Raw genomic sequence first — 23,055 nt, forward strand, 5'->3', positions numbered from 1 at the left:
AAGAAGAGGGAAGCAGAGAATATATTAAAAAGCCTCTATTCTGCAGGTGCTGTAGCAAACATTCATTGCATCCAATGCCAGCTGTGCTACAAGCAGAACATGGTTAACCTTTCCTGCTATGAGGCACTGGCTCAGCAGCTCTCAGCAAACCTGGGATCTCACTGCCAGTTAAAATCTCAAAATTCACATCACCAGGAAGTCCTGCTCCTGCACAACTGTACTTCAAGAACAGTTACCTTCTACCACCATGCTGAAAGACAGGAATTCATTTTTGCTAACTTGCTCCAATGAAGTTTTATTAGAAATTTGGGGTATCCTCAATATGTACCCAGTCTTTATAAACCTATCTAATTTGGATGCAGTATTCAGCTCTTCCTAAGACTACTCCATTTTGAGACATGGCAAGATCCAATCATTATCAGGTCTATATTAAGCATGATCCACAATAAGGAAATACCTGTGAATTTGCATTTTTCTCAAGCACACCACCACATTCTCTTCTCCAGGAGACAAAAAAAACAGCCTCAGACCTCAGCAGTTAACAGAAAATTAGTCAGTTGTGTGAAAACATTTAACATTCAAGACTGTTAAGCCTGTAAAATTTGTAATTCTGATTTATGTAAACACCTGAAGCAACTACTTAATACAGTTATAAATCCAATGCATTTTCTATAAAACTATCCAAAATGAAAAATAAGTATCTGTTGCCTGGAGTTCATTCCAAATGCTGAACTTAAACGTCATTCATTCCTCTTCCAGAGTCAAAGCACAAGCACACATTTAATGTAAAATAACATATGTACTTTACTAGGGACAGGTACCTTTAAGTAAGGGGGAAAAAAAAGCATTTAATTTATACATAAGAGATAAATTTATTGTTTCAGACACGATTTTTGTATTAAAATTCTTGTATGTATAACTACTATTACAGAACACCTTAGGACATCCCTTGATACATATTAATACAAACAGCACCACACAGTCCAGCAAAATTGCACCAGACTGGCTTTACTTTTAAACTCCTTCAGTGCTAACAGTCAAGAGTTGGGACTCTCTGGTTTACTGGCCTTAAGAACTGCATTTATTATAGTTTTTATTGTTCTCAGGCAGCAAATTCTCCAAAGTCCTTCAATAAACAATCCCAGGTGTTACGTTGCTGGTTCTATTTTGTCAATCTCTTCCTTCTTTGGACTCTCCTCTCTGTTTTTTCCCTGTTGCAAGGTATACACTGATGGGCCTATCCTCAGGATCTTCCCACTGCCCAGGCACTCGTCTCCCTTGTAGAACACGGCAAACTAGGAGATAAACACAGGGAAAGTCATTTTAGCAGCTGCAAAAACCATGGTGAGCAACTGCAGGCTGTGCAAGACCTGCTAAACAGTGAGCAATTTATATCTGCTCTGTCTGAATCTTAAAAAAAAAAAACACCTGAGAGAAACAAAACCCCCAAATTACAGAGGATTTGTAGGCTCATATGAGTGTAAATTTTTGAACACGTTGGTGGAAATTTCATCGTGAACTTCTACAAGGCTATCTCAGAACTCTTCAGTTACTGAGGTGGAATGGATTGTGCTGGAAAGTTTCCTCTCCAAAGAGGGTAACATACGTAACATCATCTGCATCTTCACTGGATCATCCCCAGAGAACTGTGCCTTGCCTATGGTGGCACTTCTCAAAACAGGACAGGGACCAAGGACTATGGCAGCAGACCATCTCCAAGGAAGCACCTGGAGCTCCCTGATGTGCTCAGCAGGTTCCTGCAGGAGAGGGGAGCCCCAGGTCTCCTGCCTTGTCTCACTACCTGGCAGTACAGAACCTGGTTACAGGCTTCAGCAGCTCCTGGCACTCAGGGGCTTCTCATGCCTCTCATAAGCTCTGGCTGGATTCTTCTCAGCTTCTCTCCCCTACAAACAGTTCTCATGAAATTTCCCTCCTGATGTGCCCCACAGGCCCCTAAGTATTGTGGAGTATGCTGGGAGGAAGGGATAAAGGGAATGCTTGAGAGCCAGTGTGCTGGAATGTGATGGAGTATCTTTACATTGGCAATGTTAAAAGGCATCCCTTTTAGGCACAGCACCTCCTCTCAGCTCTGTGCAGGACAATGGAATTCACCAGTCTCACTAAACAGGTTTGAACACTAAACCCATATTAAGCAGGCAATTATCAAATTAATGCCTTTTAAAATCTATTTCTTGCAAACCATAGCAGCTTCCATTTCTGCATATACAGCTGATTACCAGAGATGCTTCCATGTATTTCTAGAATTCGTAAGCAAGTTTCTTAGACTATACAGATAACAACAGATCATTAGAACTAGAAACAACCTCCCTGGAAATAGCTGATAAACAGTCAAAATAGAGCTAACCACTCTCACATGCAAATAAATTAATTACTTGGCTCCAGCTAATAAAAATGCTATTCTGTTTTATTAGCCAGATAAAGTAAAACACAAAAATGGAAGGAAAACTACTTCTAATAACTTACCTGTCCAGGTGTGATAGCTCTTGCTGGCTTCACTAGTGTTACCCACACACTCCCATCTTGGTTTAGAGTCAGGACACAAGGCACTAGAGCAGAAAATGATCAAACACCTGACAGTTAACCATTACGTTCACACTAAAGAATTTGGAAAACTAAGGCTAAACAGATCTGAGCCAAGATACTACTGCACAGAATTGTTTTGTAAGACACTGCAGGAACAAGAAGGCCAAGTCAAAACCTATCCACTATTACTGCAGAACTACATGAACCTGTTAGCAGAGTTTCACAAACTGAGTGAGACAAAAGAAAAACAAGGTTTGACTACCTAGTGCCATCTGGTGCCGAAATCTGAAATGACACTCCATCATCTTCTCTCTAACGAGCTCTGCCGGAGGCTCCTCTGCTATCCAGTGCACTCGGTTTGTCCGCAGGAGGTCTCTGTACAGAGCAGGGTGATCTCCTGATGGTGCCTTAAAATACGTTTGTTTATTGCTGATGTTTTTGCCAAAGAGCATGTAACTTGTAAAGTGAAGCATGAAATGTAGAAGAAGCATCAAGCCATAGCAAAACGAAGGCAGTATGAGCAAGAAAGCAAACATTTATTAGCATTAAATTAGGCTAAAGCAAGCCTGAATGATTTGTCAGTCTTCTACTCCTCAGAGTCACGTCTCTCTTCTTGTATGCTTTTCCCTCCAAATGCATTTCTGCTTTCTTCAGCCTGAGTTCAGAAATATGACTCTCTTTACCCTAATAGTTTACAATCTCAGCAAGATGCTACCTCCCTCTTCTGCAGCTTCCCAGATGAACACCTCCCCAGCAAAGGCACTGCCTTTGACAAACTTGCTGCAGGACATAAAAATTCTTCTGAGTGCTCCTGTCTGTTTCTTCTCAATTCTCATTTGATTATAGTCCCCTGCACTGGCTTATCAACAAGCAGCAAAACACCTCATTATAATCACATCAGTATCCGGGAAGAATAACAACTGCATGAACAGGAAGAAATATTATCAATGCTAGCAAGCTGCAGAACTCTGCATCGCCTCATATCATTAGCCATTAACACACTAATTATTTATTGTTTAGCATATATATTCTGTCTCAGTTTTCAAAATGATAAAACTGTGTCCCTAGCTCCTCATTCTTTTTCTACAAAAACAAAGCAGCAATATATCATAAACCAAGGTAATACACATTTTATAAACCACGTCATAATAACTATGATTACGCTTTATTTATTACCCTCATGCTTTAGAGTAGAAAATGAGAGCTCAGAGATTGGCTGATTCTTTTCAGTATTTGCCCTTTGCTTGGAAAAACTCTATGCCAAAATCTAAAACAACTTGGTACTTATAAAAAGCCTGTTTAGAAAAGATGTTTCACATCTGCTGTGCTATGCTAGTTGGTTCTTGTTTGCCCAAGAGGAAAGCCAAGAATTCTGCCCAGGTTAGGCTCAAGCTCCATACAGCAGCAGTCACAAAATGCATGCATCGGTCATTTGCAAACCCACTGTTAATTAACTCACCACAAAGACATCTCCAGTGCTGACATCTTTGTCTACAACAAACCAAGCATCACTGAGGCCTGCCAGCCGAGCCCTCTGGCCTATTGTGAAGAGGAACCAACCTAAAGAAATATGAAAACGGAAAGCTGGTAGCAACTTTCCATCTTTTATTTTCAGAAGAACACATTAAAATCATTTCCCCAAAACTTTACCACTAAACAAAGAATAACAAACCAAGCTGTCTTAGAGAAGAGGGCCAACCACAAACTAAACTAACATTTACTCGAAATTTCATCTGTACCTGAAATGCAAACGGAAGATTACAAATTAATCATTTCAACTGTAGCGTTCCTAGGTCTTATAAAAGACATACATTTATTTACTTCAGTCTTAATTTGTGGGTTATCTACCATTCAGTCTTGCCAGTCTCCCTTTTATGCACCAGTATAACATCCTATCATCATAAATCACTTGGGAGAGGAACTCAGTTCTGGCAGCTTGAACTGAGGACAGCAAAGGAAGAACACACAGGAGAAAAGGAAAAGTTAAGTTGCCCATGTTTGATGATACCCTGCTGTGCATCACTGAGGTGCATTTTCTTCTGTCAAGTTTAGGTACTGAAGAATATGGAACTGAAGCACAGTCATTTTGAAGGAATTAAGTGAGCAATGGTCTCCTGGTATTAAAATAACAACTACTTAGTATCAACAGAGTAACCCTAATAATTATTTGCTTTTTTTGCAATATGGAACGAATAACCAAGAATCAGTGGTAGTTCAAAGCTCTATTACTGTATACAGCAAATATTCCATGGTTTAACAAACTGGGTAAAACCTGTAGACTCCTTTGGAACTTCCCAAATTTTGTCCCTCCAAATATAAGTGGTATTGTTCCATTTATCTAAAACTAAGTTATTAAGGTGGGGTAGCCAATTACCTTTGTGTCTTCCCATCAACTTCTTATCTTCAATGGAAACAAAGTTACCTGGTTGAGGTTCCAAATACTAACAAAGAGGAAGAGGTAAGTCACAAGACAGCCCAAGAAAACCTCATAGTATATTTCAGATTCTGCCACTACATTCTCTCAAAGCTAAAAAATAACTCTTCAAGAAGCAAACTCTGCCCAAGCAGACTACTGACTCCTCCTCGACACGGCTCATAGGCAGTCCCTATGAGCAGTTATTCTAGGCTTCACTTCCCCTATCCTCACATTTGTCAGGAGACAGCAGGATCCAGCACTTTGTCCCTCTCACATTGCAATCATTTGTCAGAGCCTGGCAGGCACAGGAGCGCATGTTCACTCTTCTGCTCCAGAAAATGAGTGACACCTGGCAGAGGGCTAAGATGCTTCCTACAGGCTGTGGGTGTCAGCCTCTAACTAGGCTTGTGACTGCAAAAGGAGGTGGGACATTGCTGCTTACAGAGGGCCACAAGCTGCTAGAGAACTTTCTATAGACAGTGTTTTAAAAACTGAACACTAGAACAAAACAAAGATTGTCAGAGATTTAGTGCTGCTCACCTCAAGAAGGAAATTTTCGAAGTTTCTTTTACCAATGAAACAGACCCCCATACTCTGAAAAAGAAAGATAGACTTGAATACACAAAAGCAGAGAAAAACATTTGAAATAATGTCTATTAATAATCTGTCCAAGATTTTTTTCCCCTCCCATGTATCCCAAACTATCTTAGGCATCTCATAAACAAATCCACAACACCTGCTGCAACATAGGTAAACTAATTCTAGACAGAATCAGTGAGAGCTGTAACCACAGAAGTAAGAAGGGTAATAATCTGTTCAATAAGTACATTAACCTTGGTGACTAGATTGTATGTATATTAAAAACAGACGTCTCTTTCATATTAAAGTACAAAAGTAACAAAATAATAGAGTGATGGTCCATCTCTTGGAAAAACCCATTTTCAGAACTAAATAGGCTTTTCTTTTCCTTCCAATTACTGCTGACAATCTTCAAGCATCCATTTACTGAAGCTGAATATAAACATGAAAAGCAATCAAGACAGCATCAGCAACATAACTACAGTCTGCATTACAGTTTTTAAGATCAACTCATGAAGTCTTAGTTCTCAGAGAAACATAACTTTATTATTTTAAAGCGTAATGGGAAAAACAGTATGATTCAATTTCTAAAGACATAGTGAGAAATAATTGTAAGTGAGGAAGCTCTTAAAAGCTATGGAGAATAAAGAACAAAAGATTCTCCCTTGCTGTGATAGCGGATGCTTTTCTTTAGGCTCATAGCATCCTACACATTCACTTCCATCTTAGTTCTTCTGAGATACAAGCTAAAATACACAACTAATCACAAAAAGTACTCCTAGAAGTACTTTTAAGGAAGTAGCCAGCCATGAAAAATTATTCCCAATCTATTATATTATTCCAAGTATAGAAATGGATGGCTTATCACAGGTTAAAGTTCAAAAAGCTCAGAAAAGTTGTTTTATAGAGAAATACAAATCAAAAGAGTGTTAAGTGTTACCATGCCTCTTTTTTCTTTAGCACATGATGAAGGTCATGTTCTGCTGCTATCTTCTTTACGAAGCTTTTTGTTAAATCCCCTAAAGGGAAGATGGTTTTCCTCAAAGCATCCTGTGAAATCTGACTTAGAAAGAACGTCTGGTCCTTAAAGAGATCTGCCCCTTGAAGGAGTTTCACAGCTGCAAAGTGAAACACATCAAACAACTCAACGTAACTACAAGCAATAGTTCAAATTGCTTTTGTATTCTGTTTGCCAATCAACATTTCATATTTATTATTTTCAAATACATGTTAGAGACAGTATTTTACATGTTTTTAAAAATCTAACAAGAACACTTGGATATTTTCTCATCACTAAAAAGATCTAGAAGATTCTGGTTTTGTACTATGCAGAATCTTTAGAAGACTTACAGGGCCTCATCTATTTCAGTAGTGCATGTGTCACTGGCAAGGACAGTGACAACACAAAAAGCACAAACAACTTTCACATTTCCTGTGAAAGAGAAAATGAAGATTCAAATACCTTGGAGTATATTGTTCTTCAGAAAGACACTGTTTTGCCCTAAAATCACCCTACCAGAAATCAATAATTTGAGTAATGTGTGGAATTATTACCAATGCTCAGAGATGAGAGCTTGATCTTTTTTTTTTTTTAAATAGATGAAATCTCCTGATTACCCAGATGAAATAGAATTGGTACAGTTTTTCAATCATATTCTGCCCCCGTCTTTATAAGTGAATAGCTCTACTGATGTACAAACACTACTTATGTGTTTCTTGACTCGAACACAAACTACAGGCCAATAGTTCAGTCACAACTGGTGATACAAAATCTCAGTCATGGGGCAAGGAAGCCCATCACAAAACACAACATCTGTAAATCAGTCTGTCACATATACAGATCATAGGTCCAGCTGGGGCCATTTCAACTTTCCAAAAGTAAAATTAAAACAAAGAAACTAATAAACCCCTTTAAGTCTAGGGGTGACGAAATGAAAGCAGGGAATTTGTAATGTAAAATCATCACTGTGGCAGCCTTGCATAGCTTTAGTTTACAAGTTTTTTTTTTTTCCTTTGGGTAGAGCATGCTTCTCACCATTTATCAGATATTCATCTGACTCTTAGAACAAGAAAATGTAATGCTTGGCAAGTCAGGATCATTTTCAGTGATGTAAATGCCTTGTTTAGCACAAACAACCATCTACAAAGGCTGGGGTTTAATCACTAATCATTGTGTGTAAGGTCACAAACATCCCTGATCCTGTGACACCAAATACAGTTTAAATTTCTCTTTCATATGTAGGACAAAATACAGTGTGAAGACACAACTTACTATTTCTAACTTCAAAACGGTTTCTGAAAAGCTTCTGTGGTCTTTTAGTATGTTTCTGTTGAAACACTTCCTCATCCTCCAGTGAGGTCCTGGCATAATGCCCAGTAGCAATTGCATCTGCTCCTATGAAGGAAAGAAAAACCAAACACAACATAAAGGCACAAACTTGAAATTCACAGTTCAAAACACAATTGCAAACACACAGTAAGAAAAGCAGAAAGCAGTGAAAGAAGAAAACCTATAGAGAAGTATTAGACAATAATTGTACTCCTGCTGTTTGTACTCCTGCTATTTAAATACTGCAAACTATTCACCAGCATGCCAGCACTTGTGCTTTTGTACTTTAGGGACTACCTAAGAATGTAAAACTTAACGGTCAGGTCAATGCATGTCCCTAAAATAAATCTGTTCCTACATATAAGCAACCTAATCTAGTGGAAGATGTCCCTGCCCAGGGCAGAGGAGCTGGACTAGATGACCTTTAAAGGTCCCTCCCAACCTGAACCTGATTCTTTTTGTAAAAGCAATCTTAAAACAAAATACTTTGCTATTATTGACATGCTACTACAGAGATGAGTTAGGCATGCACATGAACTCAGATATTTCCCCACCTTTAAAGAGTTTGTTTCCTTAAAGCATTTTCATGGCACACACTCGGTACTGACACACTTGAAAATGCCTTACCAAGGTTATCCATAGCATAGTGCAGAAAGTAGTTGAATTTGATGTGCTTGTTACACAAAATATCAGGATTAGGTGTCCTTCCCAATTCATACTCTTTTAAGAGGTCACTGTAAAATAAAAATTCAAATGACTATCAGAATTGTTAATGTGCATAGCACTATCTGAAACTGGACAGTGTTTAAACATGAAAAACTAAGTCCCAGTCCCAGAGAAGACCCAGTCACTGTAAACATTTTATGTTAGAAATAAAATACCCATTAGATTTTAATGTGCAAAAAACCAATGCCTGGAAGATTTTCTTCAAAGTGCACTTAAATTATATTGAATTATAAATTATCACTTATAATCTTGCAACCCTGTTTTATTAAGGGCGCATCCTACTCATCTCTCACAGAATACTTACCTTCAGAATGAAACAACCTTATTTAATTTTTCAGTGGGACAATATGGTGCTACACACCAGGAGTGTCTCAACTGAACAGACAGTAACTTCAGCTGCAATAATGTCACCAGAAGCAGTCACTCATGGGGCTTAATTTTAGAGGCTTTTTCCTGTCCTTGTTGTTTTTTTCTTTCCTTTCTAGAAATTCTAAAAGTTTCTCAAAGTTATGTTGTAGTTTTACACTGCTGCATAATTACTTAGTATGATACACTTGAAAACACTGAAATAATAACTAATGAAATAAACCAGCATACAATGTTAGCCTGAGATATCAAAAGGCCTTATCACTACATCATTGTGTTTGTCAGGCTGTTGTCAGTAGCCACTGCATCAAGAAGAACCGAGAGTTCAGCCTAGATTTAAAAGAACAACAGCAATCCTCGTATTTGGTTTTGCTTTTCTCCATCTGAAACACAATCAACTGCTTCTTCCTTACCATGTAACACTACGTTAAAATATAAAGCAACATATCTCTTATTTTCTCTATCTCCTTTTTAAAAGTTCTGAATTCAGCAACTCATACTAACAATTAAATCACCTGGGTCCACCCAGAGCTGCCTCCTTCTTGCTGGCTCACACTGTACTCTTATGGTACCCCAGGAGTTCTACAAAGGAGTCAACACGAGGCCACCCTCACACCAATTCAGACCTTCTAGTAAAGCACAGAATCAGAGAAAGGGCAATGAAGGGTGTCTACTGAATCTCTCTCTGGCAGAAAGAACTGAAACAGGCTTTGAATAAACCCTGGAAAAGACAAGACCTGGAACAGTTCTCGTTATAAAAGGTGTTTTATGGTGAATAACTCTTTAAAGAGAGATCCAGAGGAGGAGTAAAATTAAGATCAGTGATGACAGTAAAGAAAAAAGGATTCTGAAACAAACCAAGACACTTGTAACAAAGTTAGGAAACACTGTACTAATAAACTCCAAGAAGTTTTGTAAGCACTTACTCATTCTCTCGCACCAAAAGGGGAAAAATGGAGTGAACTTTCCCAGAAAAGAGCTATTCTGCTGTTTTCTTCACTGACTGTCCAAAAGTTTGGTGCTCAGCTTAATGTAATTTCAACATGCAGTACAAGTAGCATGACCAGGTTATTCCTCAGTTTCACATAAAGTAATAACAGCTCTATTTAAAGGGGGATCATGAAGATCAGGAACAATTTTTAGGTACTTATGTCCAGTGCATAAAGATAAATTATGCTGTTATACCAATGTGCCCCCTCTTGTCCTACCTTCCAAGAAAATCTCTCAGCTTTTCCTGTGTAGAACTACCCTAAAGTACAACAAGTTCACAGAAAATCTGAGCACCCTCTGTAGAGAACAGTTTTAGATTTGTTATTAGTTTAAAGAAGCAAGGCTAGGTCACAATCATTTTGTGCTAAACTGGATTCAGCACACGTTGTGTAAAATGCACTGCGTAAGTTATATACATAGACAATAACAGTAGCCCACTAATTTTTTTTTTTCAAGTTTCAGTAAGGTTGGGCCAGTAAATCAGTAGCTGAAGAAATAAGCTGCAACAGAGCAATTTCTACACACTCACACAGGAAGAAATCCCTAAAAAAAAGAACATATTACAGCAAAATATAAATTCTGACCTTAAATACAAACGAGAGAATAAATAATTCCTCAATATTTAACAGGCTTCAGGGCTTTCTCTTATCATTGATAAAACTGCAAAGAATTGTCATTGCTCATTACCTGTCCATTCTTACTTTTCACTGCAACATGATACCACACTAATATACTGAAAGAGCAGCTATTGTACACGTGTTTCTACCTGAACACATCATTCCAGTATTCCTTCACGTAGGAAACCTGGTGAAATGGGATATCGAGCTTCTGGCACACCCGATAAGCATCTTCACAATCTCTGTCAATGGTGCAAGCTCCCTGCTCATCCAGAGGGTCCCAGTTCTTCATGAACACACCTGTCACCTCGTAGCCTATGAAATGAAGGCAAGAATGACTTAGAAAGTAAAATTCTTCCAGCCTGGACACAAATCCTGTGTTCCTCAAGAATGGCTTTAGTATCTTACCGAGGATGTGACTAGCCCTGTGCTACGCTTTACAGTGCAGCTACTGTACAGCTATGGTTTTTTCTCTGCGAAATAGCTAACCCAAGCCCTTCTAGCAACCTGACATGACTGAAGTCACATCTCCCGCCCTCGTTAGGGCCGTCCCGCCGGCCCCGCGGTGCCCGGCTCTCCGCGCTGCTCTGCGCGGCCTGGGCCGCTCCCCCGGCCCGAGGTGGGGCCGCGCCCGGGGGAGGCGCCGGTCGGACCGCCGGCACCGCGGGCACCCAGAGGGGACGGACGGGCCCCGCAGCACGGCCCGGGACGAGGCAGGGCCGGGCCCCGCCGCCCTCACTCCCCTCGTCCCCGGCCCGGCCCCGCACCTCGGCGGCGCAGCAGCAGCGCGGCCACGGCGCTGTCCACGCCGCCCGACACGGCGCAGGCCACGCGGCGCGCCCGGGCCGCCAGCATCGCCCCGCCGCCGCTTCCGCCCGCCCGCGGCACCGCGCCTGCGCGCCGGGACCGGCACCAGGGGGGGCGAAGCGGGACAGGCCGGGGAGGGAGCAGGGAGCGCTCGGGCCTCGCCAGGGCACCCAAAACCCTCACAGGGGCTCGGCCCGAGCCCTCACACTGCCCCCGAGCCTCAGGACACAGCACCCTGAGCTAGGTAAAGAAAAACCCAGAAGAAAAATCTCCCTTTGAGTGCTTCATGTCAGTTACCCTTGGATAAGCCGCAGTTTATCCCAGCTGGGGGCAGCTACGACTGAACCATCTGGCAGTAACAAGCTGTTATCTTCTCCTTTGCAGCACAGAAATTCTGGTGGTGCTGGTGATTTATTATGCTGGCATTCAATACTAAAATGTTTATTTCTAAATTTACTATGCGACCCTGAAGTCCAGTAGTTTTTACCCACATACTATTATTTGTTAGTGAAACACTAGAAAAGACTACACAAAGCATGTAATAAAAAAAATTGCTATTTTGTATAGGTTTATCAAACAACTCATTTATTTTAAATTAAAACTTTGTTGTACGTAGAGGAAAGGAATCAAATGACAATAGGTAGGAAGTAAGGAGGCAGGTTTCCAATTCAGAAACTGGAATTCCAGTTCAAAATTTTTTGCCTTTGTGCAACATAGTTTAAATAGAGCCATTGCAGCACATCCATGAACAAAACCATTATCAGACTGACTCTATCAAGACTGTTGGAATTCTATTTTGTTAACACAGTTCATCAGACAATCTACAGCCATCTTCAAAAAATTATACAAATGAGGAATAACACCAGAAACACTTCAAAGATCACAGTTGCTAAGAATTCTTCATTCCAGTTCAAATTCAGAACTTGAGTAGAGGGGAATCCAGATTTTCTTTGTTTACATCAGGGCTCAGAGTGATAAGAGGAGAACTCAAATCAATTAGCTGAAAGAAAAACAGTAAAATTTAGCCAGTGTAGTCAACTGTTGTGCATAGCTACTAGCAGCTATAGTCTCTATTATTTTCAAGTACTTTTCTTGTTTAGGGTTCCAATTAGTATTTAGAAGACATACAAGCAGCACACTAAAGCTTTTGTGTTCAGGTTTTTAAAAACATGTTCATTCTTAGACAAGCACAAGCCTCTCACAAGGTGCTTATTGCCCATACTTACCTTAAAAACCTAAAAGCCTTTTCTAAGTTTCACTACTATGCATATTCTAGTGACAGTGCCATCCAGACAGGACACAGCACTTCTGAACTCCTCTGAACATGCCCCCCCAGAGTCAGAGTTCTGCAACACTCCTCTTTTGACAGAATTTGAAAGGCCTGATACTCAGTTCAGCCTTTTGTCAAAGGCTGCAGCCTCACAGTTACCAGTATTCATCTGACAGTGGCATCTACCTTCCAGCCACTAAAATTTAGAGCAGATTCCAACAGCACACATCTTCTATTAAGAAGAGGATTAGGAGAGGAGCTAAACAGGAGAGGTATCCTTTCTTTTTTGATTAAAATGAGCTGCTGCCAAGAACTGAAAACGTGCAAGAAAGGTGAAACAAGAACAAGCATGCCAACTCTACTGAAGACAACATTCACTTCTTGCTTCAGAACAATTTTATTCTATAACAACTGCTTTAAGTACTAAGTTCTTTCTCCATCCTCCTCCTTTTCCTATTTGCAGATTGCTCACTGAGCTCTAGTTCAGAACACTTTTTTTAAACATGACATTTTCTTAAGAGGACCTAATTATGTATATCATATTGAGCTAATATTAAATAATTCCTACAGTATTGTGAACTGCTCTGCAGACAAGGGTATGCAGCCAGTTGACATTTTTCTGCTAACATAACTTGCACCAGATGATTTAAATAAAACTTACCTTTATCTGCCCAGATAACACAGGCTTTGGAGAAGTAATCTTACTCACTTCGGGAGTATTGGAAAGGTCAATCAAAGGTCTACTTTCACATTCAGAAGTGTGTGGGAGAGATTTGTCTGCTCCAATATCTACCAATAAAGCCTTTAAAAAAAAATATTCAGGTTTTCTTCCCTGTTCACTAAGTTTCTTTCATATACATCGAGGCAATCAATTTAGCTTATGCAGCTGCAATAATCACAGATCAGGCTTAACTTACAGCTTGCTATTTTTCAGGCAGGATTCATTGCACACAGTGTAAAAACCTTAGCTCCTACTCTGCCTTTGGCTAGCATCACAGGGAAAATGCAGTAGACAAGGAAAAAGACATCCTTTGGTGCATAAAACAGTTTTTCATTTAAAAATAGAGTTAAAATTAAAACAGAAGATTCGTTAACAGTTAAATGATTTAACTACAATTATTGTTCAATGTTATCTAGCCATATAAACTATTCTCTACAGCTTCACACTCTAGTTATCCTTTTGTCCAGTGTAACTACCCCAAACATGTGCTAAGCCATTCTAAAAACACACCTTATGCCACCAAATAAGCTAACAAGGAACATACTGATGCAATAACATCAAGTAATCAATCCAAAGATTATTCGAAACCTCAGTATTTGTAAATCAATACCCACTTGGTCAGGTTAATGTTTCAGAACTACAACTTCAGTCCTTTCTTCTTAATGCCTGTGGCTTCAACATGAAGCCACTACACTCCTGAGGGGGGAAGTTTCCACTGAACTATTAACTTGACACTTAAGTTTACTGCTATCTGGACTTTAGGGTTTAATCTTCCCTCATTGTATGCAGATTTGTGCTCCTTTTAGATGACTGTATTTAGCTACAGCAGTGTTTTGGGTTTGGAGGGCTTTTTTAATCCCTGAAGGAGCTTTAAGGCTGCAACACAAACTGCCCTGCAACATTACTTCTCTAATTGAAGCTACAAGGATTTCACAGTACTTTTCCAAAAGTGGAAATTTAATATACAATCTGCAAGTATTTGACAGTGCATTTGAGATGGGAACACACTTAATAGAAATATTGAACATATGATGTTCAGTGCTAAATATAGACACTAGAGGGTGCACATGGTTACAGGCAATTGGGCACCATAATATGAAAAAACCCATGGAGCTATTTGAGAGCATCCAGAGGAAGGCAGCAGGGATGGTGATGGGTCTGGAGGGGAATTATGAGGAGCTCCTTATGAGGAGCAGTTGAGGGCACTGTTCAGCCTGGAGAAGAGGAGATGAGGGGAGACCTTACTGTGGTCTTGAACATCCTCAGGAGGGGAAGCAGAGAGGCAGGTGCCAATCTTTTCATCCTCATGGATCAGTGACAGGACTCAGGGAAACATCATGAAGTTGAGTCAGGAGGTTTAGGTTGGGTAGCAGGAAAAGCTTTTTCACTCAGAGGGTGGTTGGGCACTGGGAGCTGGACTTGATGATTCTGATGGGTCCCTTCCAACTCAAAATATTCTATTATTTCATTATTCTAACATGTTTTAACTTCATGTATACTGAAGTAGTTTCGCTACTTATTCCTTATCTTGATATAATTCAAGCAGTTTACATAGTAATTTTGTAGGAAAATATATTGTCATTTCTTACCTCAGGTTGTTTCTCTTCAGCCAGCTGATCTTGTACTTCAGCCAGCTGATTTTGTACTTTCACCTCTTTTAGTTTATTTTCTACTCCTTCTGTAGCAGCTTTCTCTGGTGAGAAGTTGAGTACCAGAGGCTGGACAGGTGGAGGAGATGTATCATCTTCTGAAGATGTTTGTGTCTTACTCTCTTGTTTTGGTTTAGGACTAGGGAAAAGAGCACAAGTGATAATTGAGTTCTTTAATCAGCATTAAAGACTAAAGATAAGCCTATTTCTAACCTAATTTTCTCCTTTTTTACCCCAAGCTTTAATGACAAAAAGGCTTCCCATATTTTTATCAAATAAATGCTAGTTATCCACAAAATACAAAACATTCCATTCTGCAGAAAAAGTATGGCCTACCCATGCAAAAAAAAAAAAAAAAAAAAAAAGGAATTATGAAGAATTTAATCTTAATTGACATTTCCATCTGGCCTAAACTTCACACAAGGTATTTTAGTTGGTTTTTTTCTAAAGTTGGAACAGCTAGCAAAAACTGATATGTGTATGTATCACTGAGCAACCCACTTCAGTCCCTGCTGAAAGGAAGTACTGACACTGGCTGGAGGACAAGAGGCTGTAATCTGATTAGTATGATAAAGTCATTGTAGACAGAATAATTGTTTCCTTGAGAGAAAAGACTATTTGAGACCTTTGGCCTAAGTAACATGACACAGTTTTCTAGCTATGAATCATTCCTACTTTAATACAGTTCCTATTCACCAGCCACAAAACAAGCCTGCATACATTTATATATGGCCTTTGTCAGAAGATGCTGGGCAGATAATATAAGAAGGCAGCACTACTTTCACAGAAAAAAACAATTAGAACATAAGCTACTCAGAAAATAAAGTTCAAGTTAACAAAATCCTTGGCTTTTTGACTGATGCTTTAAAAAGTGTAATTATATAGACCATTGGCAACAATATAAAACAAAAGTTAAAAGTATTATGCATTTTAGTCAGCTATTTCCCTTAATCAGAAGGCAATAGCAAAATAACACCAGAGCATCAGACAAGTCTTAAGTTTTTCCCTTGCTCAAGAAATACAAAATTTCCTATTAAAACTGTAAATCTTTAGTGTTAGATATTGACTTACCTCAGTGCTGCTTTGGGTACATTTGAATGGTACATTTTACCATTCATAAGTTATTTTCTTAGGCCTATACAGCTCTTCTATGCTCAAATGCTTTATTCTAACATTTAGCAGAGGCCCTTGAAACCCAAGAGTCATCACTAGAATTCATACAGAGGCAGCTGGCCTACAATACTCATTTCATATATGAAGATTTCTGTCTTACCCAGCTGTAAAAGTCTTATTGGTAGAAAAGCTGAAGCTCTGCCGAAGAGATGCAGCATGTGGAGAAAATGCCATTCTTGGTAGACTCTTTGGAGTCACTGCTGGGAACCCTGAGATACGACGGACAGGGGTAGGTAGGCCAGACCGTCTCACACTAGCAGGAGTCGTGGACTTCTCAGGAAAACAAAAACTCTGGAACACCTTATCTTCTGAGGCTTTCAGAGGAGTGCTGACTGCCATGGCACTAGAAGAGGAACATGCCTTAGCCAAAACCTTCTACAAACTGAATAACACTGTTCTACCAAACAATAAAAATCCATTTCTCTTTGGTCAGTAAGGGAACAGTAGTCACCTTAAAGTTGATAATCACAGCATAGTAAAGGCTTTACTTGGTAAGAATTCTTTTATGAATTATTTTAGTCTATTTAGCACTGCAAAGAAACCTCTTCTGAATAGAGTGGGAGAGGTTATTCGATTTAGTTCTGGGTTTTGATTTGTTTTAAATCAGTTCCAAGAGGAATCAACACACCTAACTTGGCAGGTCTCAAGAGACTAGACAGTGAAATTAGAAGTTTTAAAAGACTGTTACAACACCCAACCATGTTGCATGCTAAGAAGGATGCCTCAATGCATGCAATTTTCAGTGAAGCCCTACCTTCCAGGTGTGCCACAAAATGTTAATCCAAGAGATGGTGTTGCTTTTGGTTCCAATTTGTTTGGTGTTGCATCTAAGGAGAAAAGTTTTGTTAATTGCTATCAGATTCATATTTATTTATTTTATAGCAGTTGTCTTTCAGTTAAATACTAACTCCTCCCTAAAGGTGGACAGACATGTAATGAAACAAATAACAAATCTTCAAGGTAACACTTGCTTTTAATAACCAAAATAGAAGACAGATCATACAAAGTATGTGCTTACCTTGAATCTTCCCAGGAGCCTTAGTTTGACTTGTGGAAACAGACCAAACTCTAGCCTTGGGCTTTGGACACAGGCTTCCTTTTGTTGAACTCCCATCTTTTTTCTGCTGACACAGCTGCTGCAGACTAGCAACAGAGCTTGGTCTCTGAATTCCACTGCCTGCAGCCTCAAATGATGTTGCAGAAGCTGAAGATTTAGCCAGGCTTATAGCACTAGATATTTTGGGAGTACTAGCTGATCTCACTTGCTTCCTGGATTTCTCAGTATTGGCAGCCTGCAGAGATGACACTGTGGTAGGTCTGACAAGGGCCAGCCTGCTTGTACCAGATGAAAGCTTAGAGCCACTCACACTAGCTTTTGATGACATGCCTGATTTTCCTGAAATAGAAAGTTGTACTTCTGAAGTTTTTGACTAAGCAGAATAATTATACTAACACAGGAAAGAAAAAGAGCAATTTACAGCACTTAAATTTAGTTTCAAACAATTCAAGTTTAATGAGAATATATACAACTACTGAAAATTTCTTCCTCAAATTCTTCAGCAATTTTATTCTATAGTCTTCTCACCAAATTCCTGAATTACTGCAATCAAGTAAAAGAATATTCTTCAAGGAATGCCAAAACAGCTTGTAGATTCCAATTACTTCCAGCATTTACTCCCAGCAGAGCTGGCTCTGTTCCCTTAAGCAGCCTTTCAAGGAAATAATAGTTTGAGTTACATTGATTAACACCACAGACTAAACTACTGCACAAGTATTTTTCCCAGATTTCTGTCAAGTTCTTACTTTTAGTCTGTAGGTTATGTTCATTAATGGGATGAATCTTGATTAGACAGTTCTATTGCATAAAATAGTTCTTACTAAGCTTTAAAAAATGTTATTGATCTCCCAGAAACAAGGTGCAAAATAAAAATTTGCTCAAACTTGGTATTTGATAGATGTACAAGAACGGTAGTCCTTACATCTGTCATTACTTTTAGGAGACTATTTTTCTGATCCTTTGAGGCTTACTGAAATGGTCAAAATGATGGTCTCAATAGAGTACAAGCCTCTTGGCTGTGTTAGCTCTCTAAAGGTGTTTTTCCCATCTGCTTGAGTAAAGCTCATCCTTTATTTAGGCTTACAGAAACGTGGAATAATGCCTTCCACCTTCCAAATTTCAGTTGTTTTGGTATTTTGTTTTTTTCTTTTAATTCCAGTCAGACAAGCTCAGAGCATTCAGAAGCTCACGTTCTTGGTTATAATAGAGGAGATCATGCATAAAGGGAACAGAATTCCTGGGGCATTGCTTCCTTCCTAGCTGTGCCACATGCTCACACGTAGGCAGCAGGTTTGTATCAATCTAGTCAATCTACAAGTTATGTATGTCTAACATTTATCTTTGGTCCACAGGGATTCACTGGGCTAGCCTACAAAATATTATTCTCCGTACAAAACATTTCTTAGTGCTCAAACGTACTGAACACCATTAAAACGCTTCCAAATGCAAAGTCCAGAAGATGCTTAACTATTTCAAAACTGATTTGTGTCACAAATCTGTAGTAAAAGCAATTACCTTTTTTGCCTATAGGAGAAATGGATAAACTTGAATTAAGACTTGAGTTCATGCTGGACACTGATGATGAAGATGATGATGTAATCTTTCTTGTGAGACCACTGGCAACACCAGGACATTTCAGATATGTCATTCTCCTTAAGCCAGGCTGAACCAAAAGAAAAAGATGCCCTATTTAACACATTATTTTGCCATTATTTGTCTTGGTATTGTAACTTTGTGAACTTGTGAATTTTAGAGGAGCTCCTTAACTCAGATTACACTTTAAAAAGTGAATTTTCTTAAGAGAAAATTCATTGTAATTGTATCTGTATTATTATACAGAACTGGAACATCAGATCTAGGAGGCAGTTATTTCTATTCCTGCCACAAACTTGAATATAGATTTAAAGAAATTAAAGAATAAAAAAGGCACCAGTATATGCTGGGCACCAACCAGCTGGAAAGCAGCTCTGCAGAGCAGGCCCTTGGGAGTGCTGGTGGACAAGCTGAACATGAGTCTGCAATGCACCCTTGCAGCAAAGAATGCTGACAGTACCCTGGGCTGCACAAGGAGGAGTGTTGCCAGCAAGTGAAGGGAGGTGATCCTGCTCTCTGCTCAGCACTGAGAGCCCACACCTGAAGATCTCCATACAGTTCCAGGCTCCCCAGTATGAGAGTGATTTAGAGCTACTGGAAAGAGTCCAACAAAAGACTCCTAGAATGATTAAGGGACTGGAGTATCTCTCACCTAAGGAAAGGCTAAAAGCTGGGACTTCTCAGCTTGGAGAAGATAAGGCTCAAGGTGGATCTCATCAATACGTAGAAATATCTGAAAGGACAGTAGCCAGTGGTGCCCAGTGACAGGACTAGCGGCAATGGGCAGAGTAAAACACAGTAGGTTCTACTTCTGAAGATCAGAAACACTTTTCTTTCTTCAGGGGTCACCGATCACTGGCACTGCCTCCCTCTGAGGTTGCCAAGACTTCACCCTTGGAGACACTCAAAAGCTGTCTGGCCACGTGCCTGGCAAATGACCCCATGTGGTCCTGCTTGAGCAGCTCATTGGACCAGATGACCTCAAAAGGTCCCTTCCACTCTCAGCAATTCTGTGGTTTAGTGAAGTGGCATTACAATAAGCATTTAAAGCTTCAAAGCAACTGACAGCTGTAGGTATACTACCTTCATGCAAATTATGGCAACATTTTCATATGGTACAGTTAACTCCACATCAAAAACTTACAGGAAACTGCTCATCACTTACCTGCAGCTAGTGCTTTAAAAACAAAGGCATGCTTGTTAATCCAACATATTTGTAGTTGCTCTTAAGTACATTCATCTGTTACAGACTTAGAGCACACATTCAAGAATGGCAAATATAAAGCATTGATTACTTTTCCTTAAAATCATTTTACACAACAGCTTTAAATTAAATTAGAAAGTAAGCTATATTAATTTCTTTTCATCAGAAATACTACAGAAGTTCTTTTCATATTAAGGAGGGTTGCCATTACCTTACTTGGTGCAGGAAGGACTTTTGTGTCTTGCACTGAGGAACTGCTACTGAATGCAGACTCAATGGCATCTAAAGCAATACTGGGTTTATCAGAAATTACATCTTCAGATGATTCCATGCTGGTCATGTCTCTTTTTGTAGAAATGCTAGTATTTTTTCCTTGTTTGAGCTGCAAATTTCAATACAACATTTTAAAAGCTACTAGTGCTTCTAGAAATCATTATAAAGCTTTTTATATTGATTCTGTTCAGAAACAGAGACAGCAGTCAATGAAGAAGCCTCCAAATCCAGTGAAGTCTTCAGACAAATACAGTCTGAACTAAGTCTACTGAATGTATTGGCCAAGTACTTGGATATGCTTGAACCCAGATACTGGACAGCAACTTAAGGACAGTTCTGCAACAATTCATCATTACAAATCACATGATCATATTAATCTACAGAGTGTTCCATACACACTGTAACAGCTGTACCTTACAACTATATTGGAGTTCCCATTTATTATTCTTTTACTTTACTCTGGCTTCAAAAAGGTGAGACATTACAGTAGTAGACTGCATCATACAAACTGTTCAGACAGTGGGGTATTATTTGCCTAGTTGAAGCATTTAAGATAATGTCTTTTCTTATAGCACAAAAAAATCAAGAAGAAATTTAAGCTACAAAGAAAAATCAAAGTCCTGTAATTTCTATAGGTGATGGTTCTTAAGAAGCCCCTATCACATCTTCAGTAAAATCTGTAATACATATTAGAGCCTAAGCTATAAAGTGTAGAGCAATAAAATCCAAAAGATATTCTATCTCAAGACCGGGATTTGTGCTCACAAGGTCACTATCACAACTGCTTTCTTGCTATCCCAGAATTGATTCCCATTGACAAGGATTAACAGTAAATAAAGCCACTTTTACACATTAAGTGCAAAATTAAGTGTAAAATTACACATGAAGTGTAACAGTGTATAATTTTACCAGCAACACAGCAGTGTCAGAAACCAGTTAGAAGTGAAGCCAAGAATTATAGTATTCACTATAAAAAAAGATTGCAACTGAAATTTACTTGCAAATGCTCTACATTGTCATAATTGACAAAGTAATTGGTTACTATACCATAGTACCTACCCTCATTTTTTTTTCCTCTATATGTATTTTCTGACTAAGGGTCTTACGAGGTAGAGAAGCATCAGAAGATTAAAGTTCACTTTTAAAAATCAAGATTGTAGACAGGTTAAGTATTCCTAAAACACAGATTTGACTTGAAGAAAATGTTGCCCAGAACCTGACTTTACCTTGTCAATTGCCAACAAATTGCTCTTTCCAAAAGCAGATGACAGTTTTGCCACTGGCAGCTTGCCAATTGCCTTTCTATTTGTTTCCTTAGTTTTCTGTTCCTCTGTCAGGGGCAAACTGGCATGTTTTGTAGGAGACACACAAATTTTAACAGGGCTCCTGTTAGGAGCAGCAGGAAGAGCATGTACTTCGCCATCTGACACAAGTTCATGTGATGCCTTCTGAAAACAAGGTGGCAGCTGACATGCCGGGCTGTCCTGCAGACAGAACGTCTCCCGGTTAATGGCCCTTGGAGTTATTTCTATACTTTTGTTTCTCAGTATCTTCAGCTTTGACTTTGAGTCCTCCACAAATGTTTCTACAATCTTGTTGTCCTGTTCTTCTGATTGACTTATTTTGGTCTCCTTGTTCTTGCTTCCAGTCTCTATTTGCAGTGCCAACAAATGAGCTTCTTTGAAAATTTCCACAAATTTCTCTCCTTGAAGTGGGCTCCACAGGAGTTTATCATCAGAAGCAGAAACACACTTTTTTGCTTCAATACTGGCAGCAATACATCTTTCTTCATGTCCCACGGGTCCAACAAAAACTTCATCTTCATTTCCACTACAAAGAAAAATAATTTAGCTCAGCACTTCACGTGTGTCCATTTTGAAGGGTCTACAGTACTTATGTAGCTTACCTTGTTGAAGAGAGGGAAAGGTCAAAATCAAACTTTTCATCAGTCAGAAGAGAAAAGTCTGAAACTATAAAAAGGATTTTGTCACAACATGGATTTGCAATGAAAATGATTGCATTATGCTCTGACAATTTGGTGAGTGATGGCAGCTGGCAAAAAAAAAGCTTTAGTTACCAAGTTTAAAATATTAAATTTAGGAAAACGTATTTTAGATCCAAGAAATTTAAGGTACAATTGTGCATATGATCAAAATTTGAGCTGCCCAAATATTGTGAAGCAGCTTAATGGTCATTTCTAAGCAGCTGTAACAGCAACATGGAATGCACCTTTATCAGCAGCCTCCAATCAAAATAAGTGAGAACAAGTAATCTAGAGCCGTGTGACAATACAGTTGTCCCATTCATCAGTTCTTTTCTTGTTCAGGCTACCACAGAACAGTAGCAGAAGCCAGTGAGAAAGATTACTTTTCTTATTAGTTAATATATACACTAAACAAATCAGCAGCTGATGGATAAGGGAGGAGCTCAGATTAGCTATATAGAGGAGAGGTTGATGACATCAGTCACTATTTCACAAGCTTTAGCACTATGCTCTACAAGGTCCTCAGGAGGCTTCTGGGACTGGCAACAGCAGCCCACCCAAGCAAAGTGAGTACACAGAACATGATATAAAGCAGAGGATGTGTATTGATCTGAGCTGTCCTAACCTATAAAAGGGGATATACCACATAGAGAATAACACACCATGTTCTCCACCTACCATTGCTCATGCAAATATCCCGTTTCTCTTCAGCCAAGTGACTCAGGCTATGTTCTGACATTTCTTTTTTTCCCTCCAT

At 39.2% G+C, this 23,055-nt stretch overlaps 2 protein-coding genes across 2 annotated transcripts; both read right to left on the reverse strand.

Moving 5' to 3' along the window:
- Positions 1-368: 368 nt before the first annotated feature.
- TRMU (tRNA mitochondrial 2-thiouridylase) lies at positions 369-11,422 on the reverse strand (the record flags this gene model as incomplete). Its single annotated transcript, XM_083860305.1, has 11 exons — positions 369-1,295; positions 2,485-2,567; positions 2,807-2,951; positions 4,004-4,104; positions 4,919-4,985; positions 5,501-5,554; positions 6,485-6,657; positions 7,812-7,934; positions 8,496-8,602; positions 10,717-10,882; positions 11,335-11,422. The coding sequence occupies 11 exons, from the start codon at positions 11,420-11,422 to the stop codon at positions 1,149-1,151; spliced, it is 1,254 nt and encodes a 417-aa protein (XP_083716431.1). The 3' UTR covers positions 369-1,148.
- Positions 11,423-11,995: 573 nt separating this feature from the next.
- Positions 11,996-23,055, reverse strand: GTSE1 (G2 and S-phase expressed 1; the record flags this gene model as incomplete). Its single annotated transcript, XM_083860323.1, has 11 exons — positions 11,996-12,374; positions 13,306-13,446; positions 14,955-15,153; positions 16,288-16,530; positions 16,942-17,014; positions 17,206-17,583; positions 18,760-18,907; positions 20,253-20,423; positions 21,541-22,144; positions 22,221-22,284; positions 22,977-23,055. The coding sequence occupies 11 exons, from the start codon at positions 23,053-23,055 to the stop codon at positions 12,291-12,293; spliced, it is 2,184 nt and encodes a 727-aa protein (XP_083716449.1). The 3' UTR covers positions 11,996-12,290.

This window comes from Zosterops lateralis (genome assembly GCF_965231275.1).
Source record: "Zosterops lateralis genome assembly, chromosome: 4".
Classification (NCBI taxonomy): Eukaryota; Metazoa; Chordata; class Aves; order Passeriformes; family Zosteropidae; genus Zosterops; species Zosterops lateralis.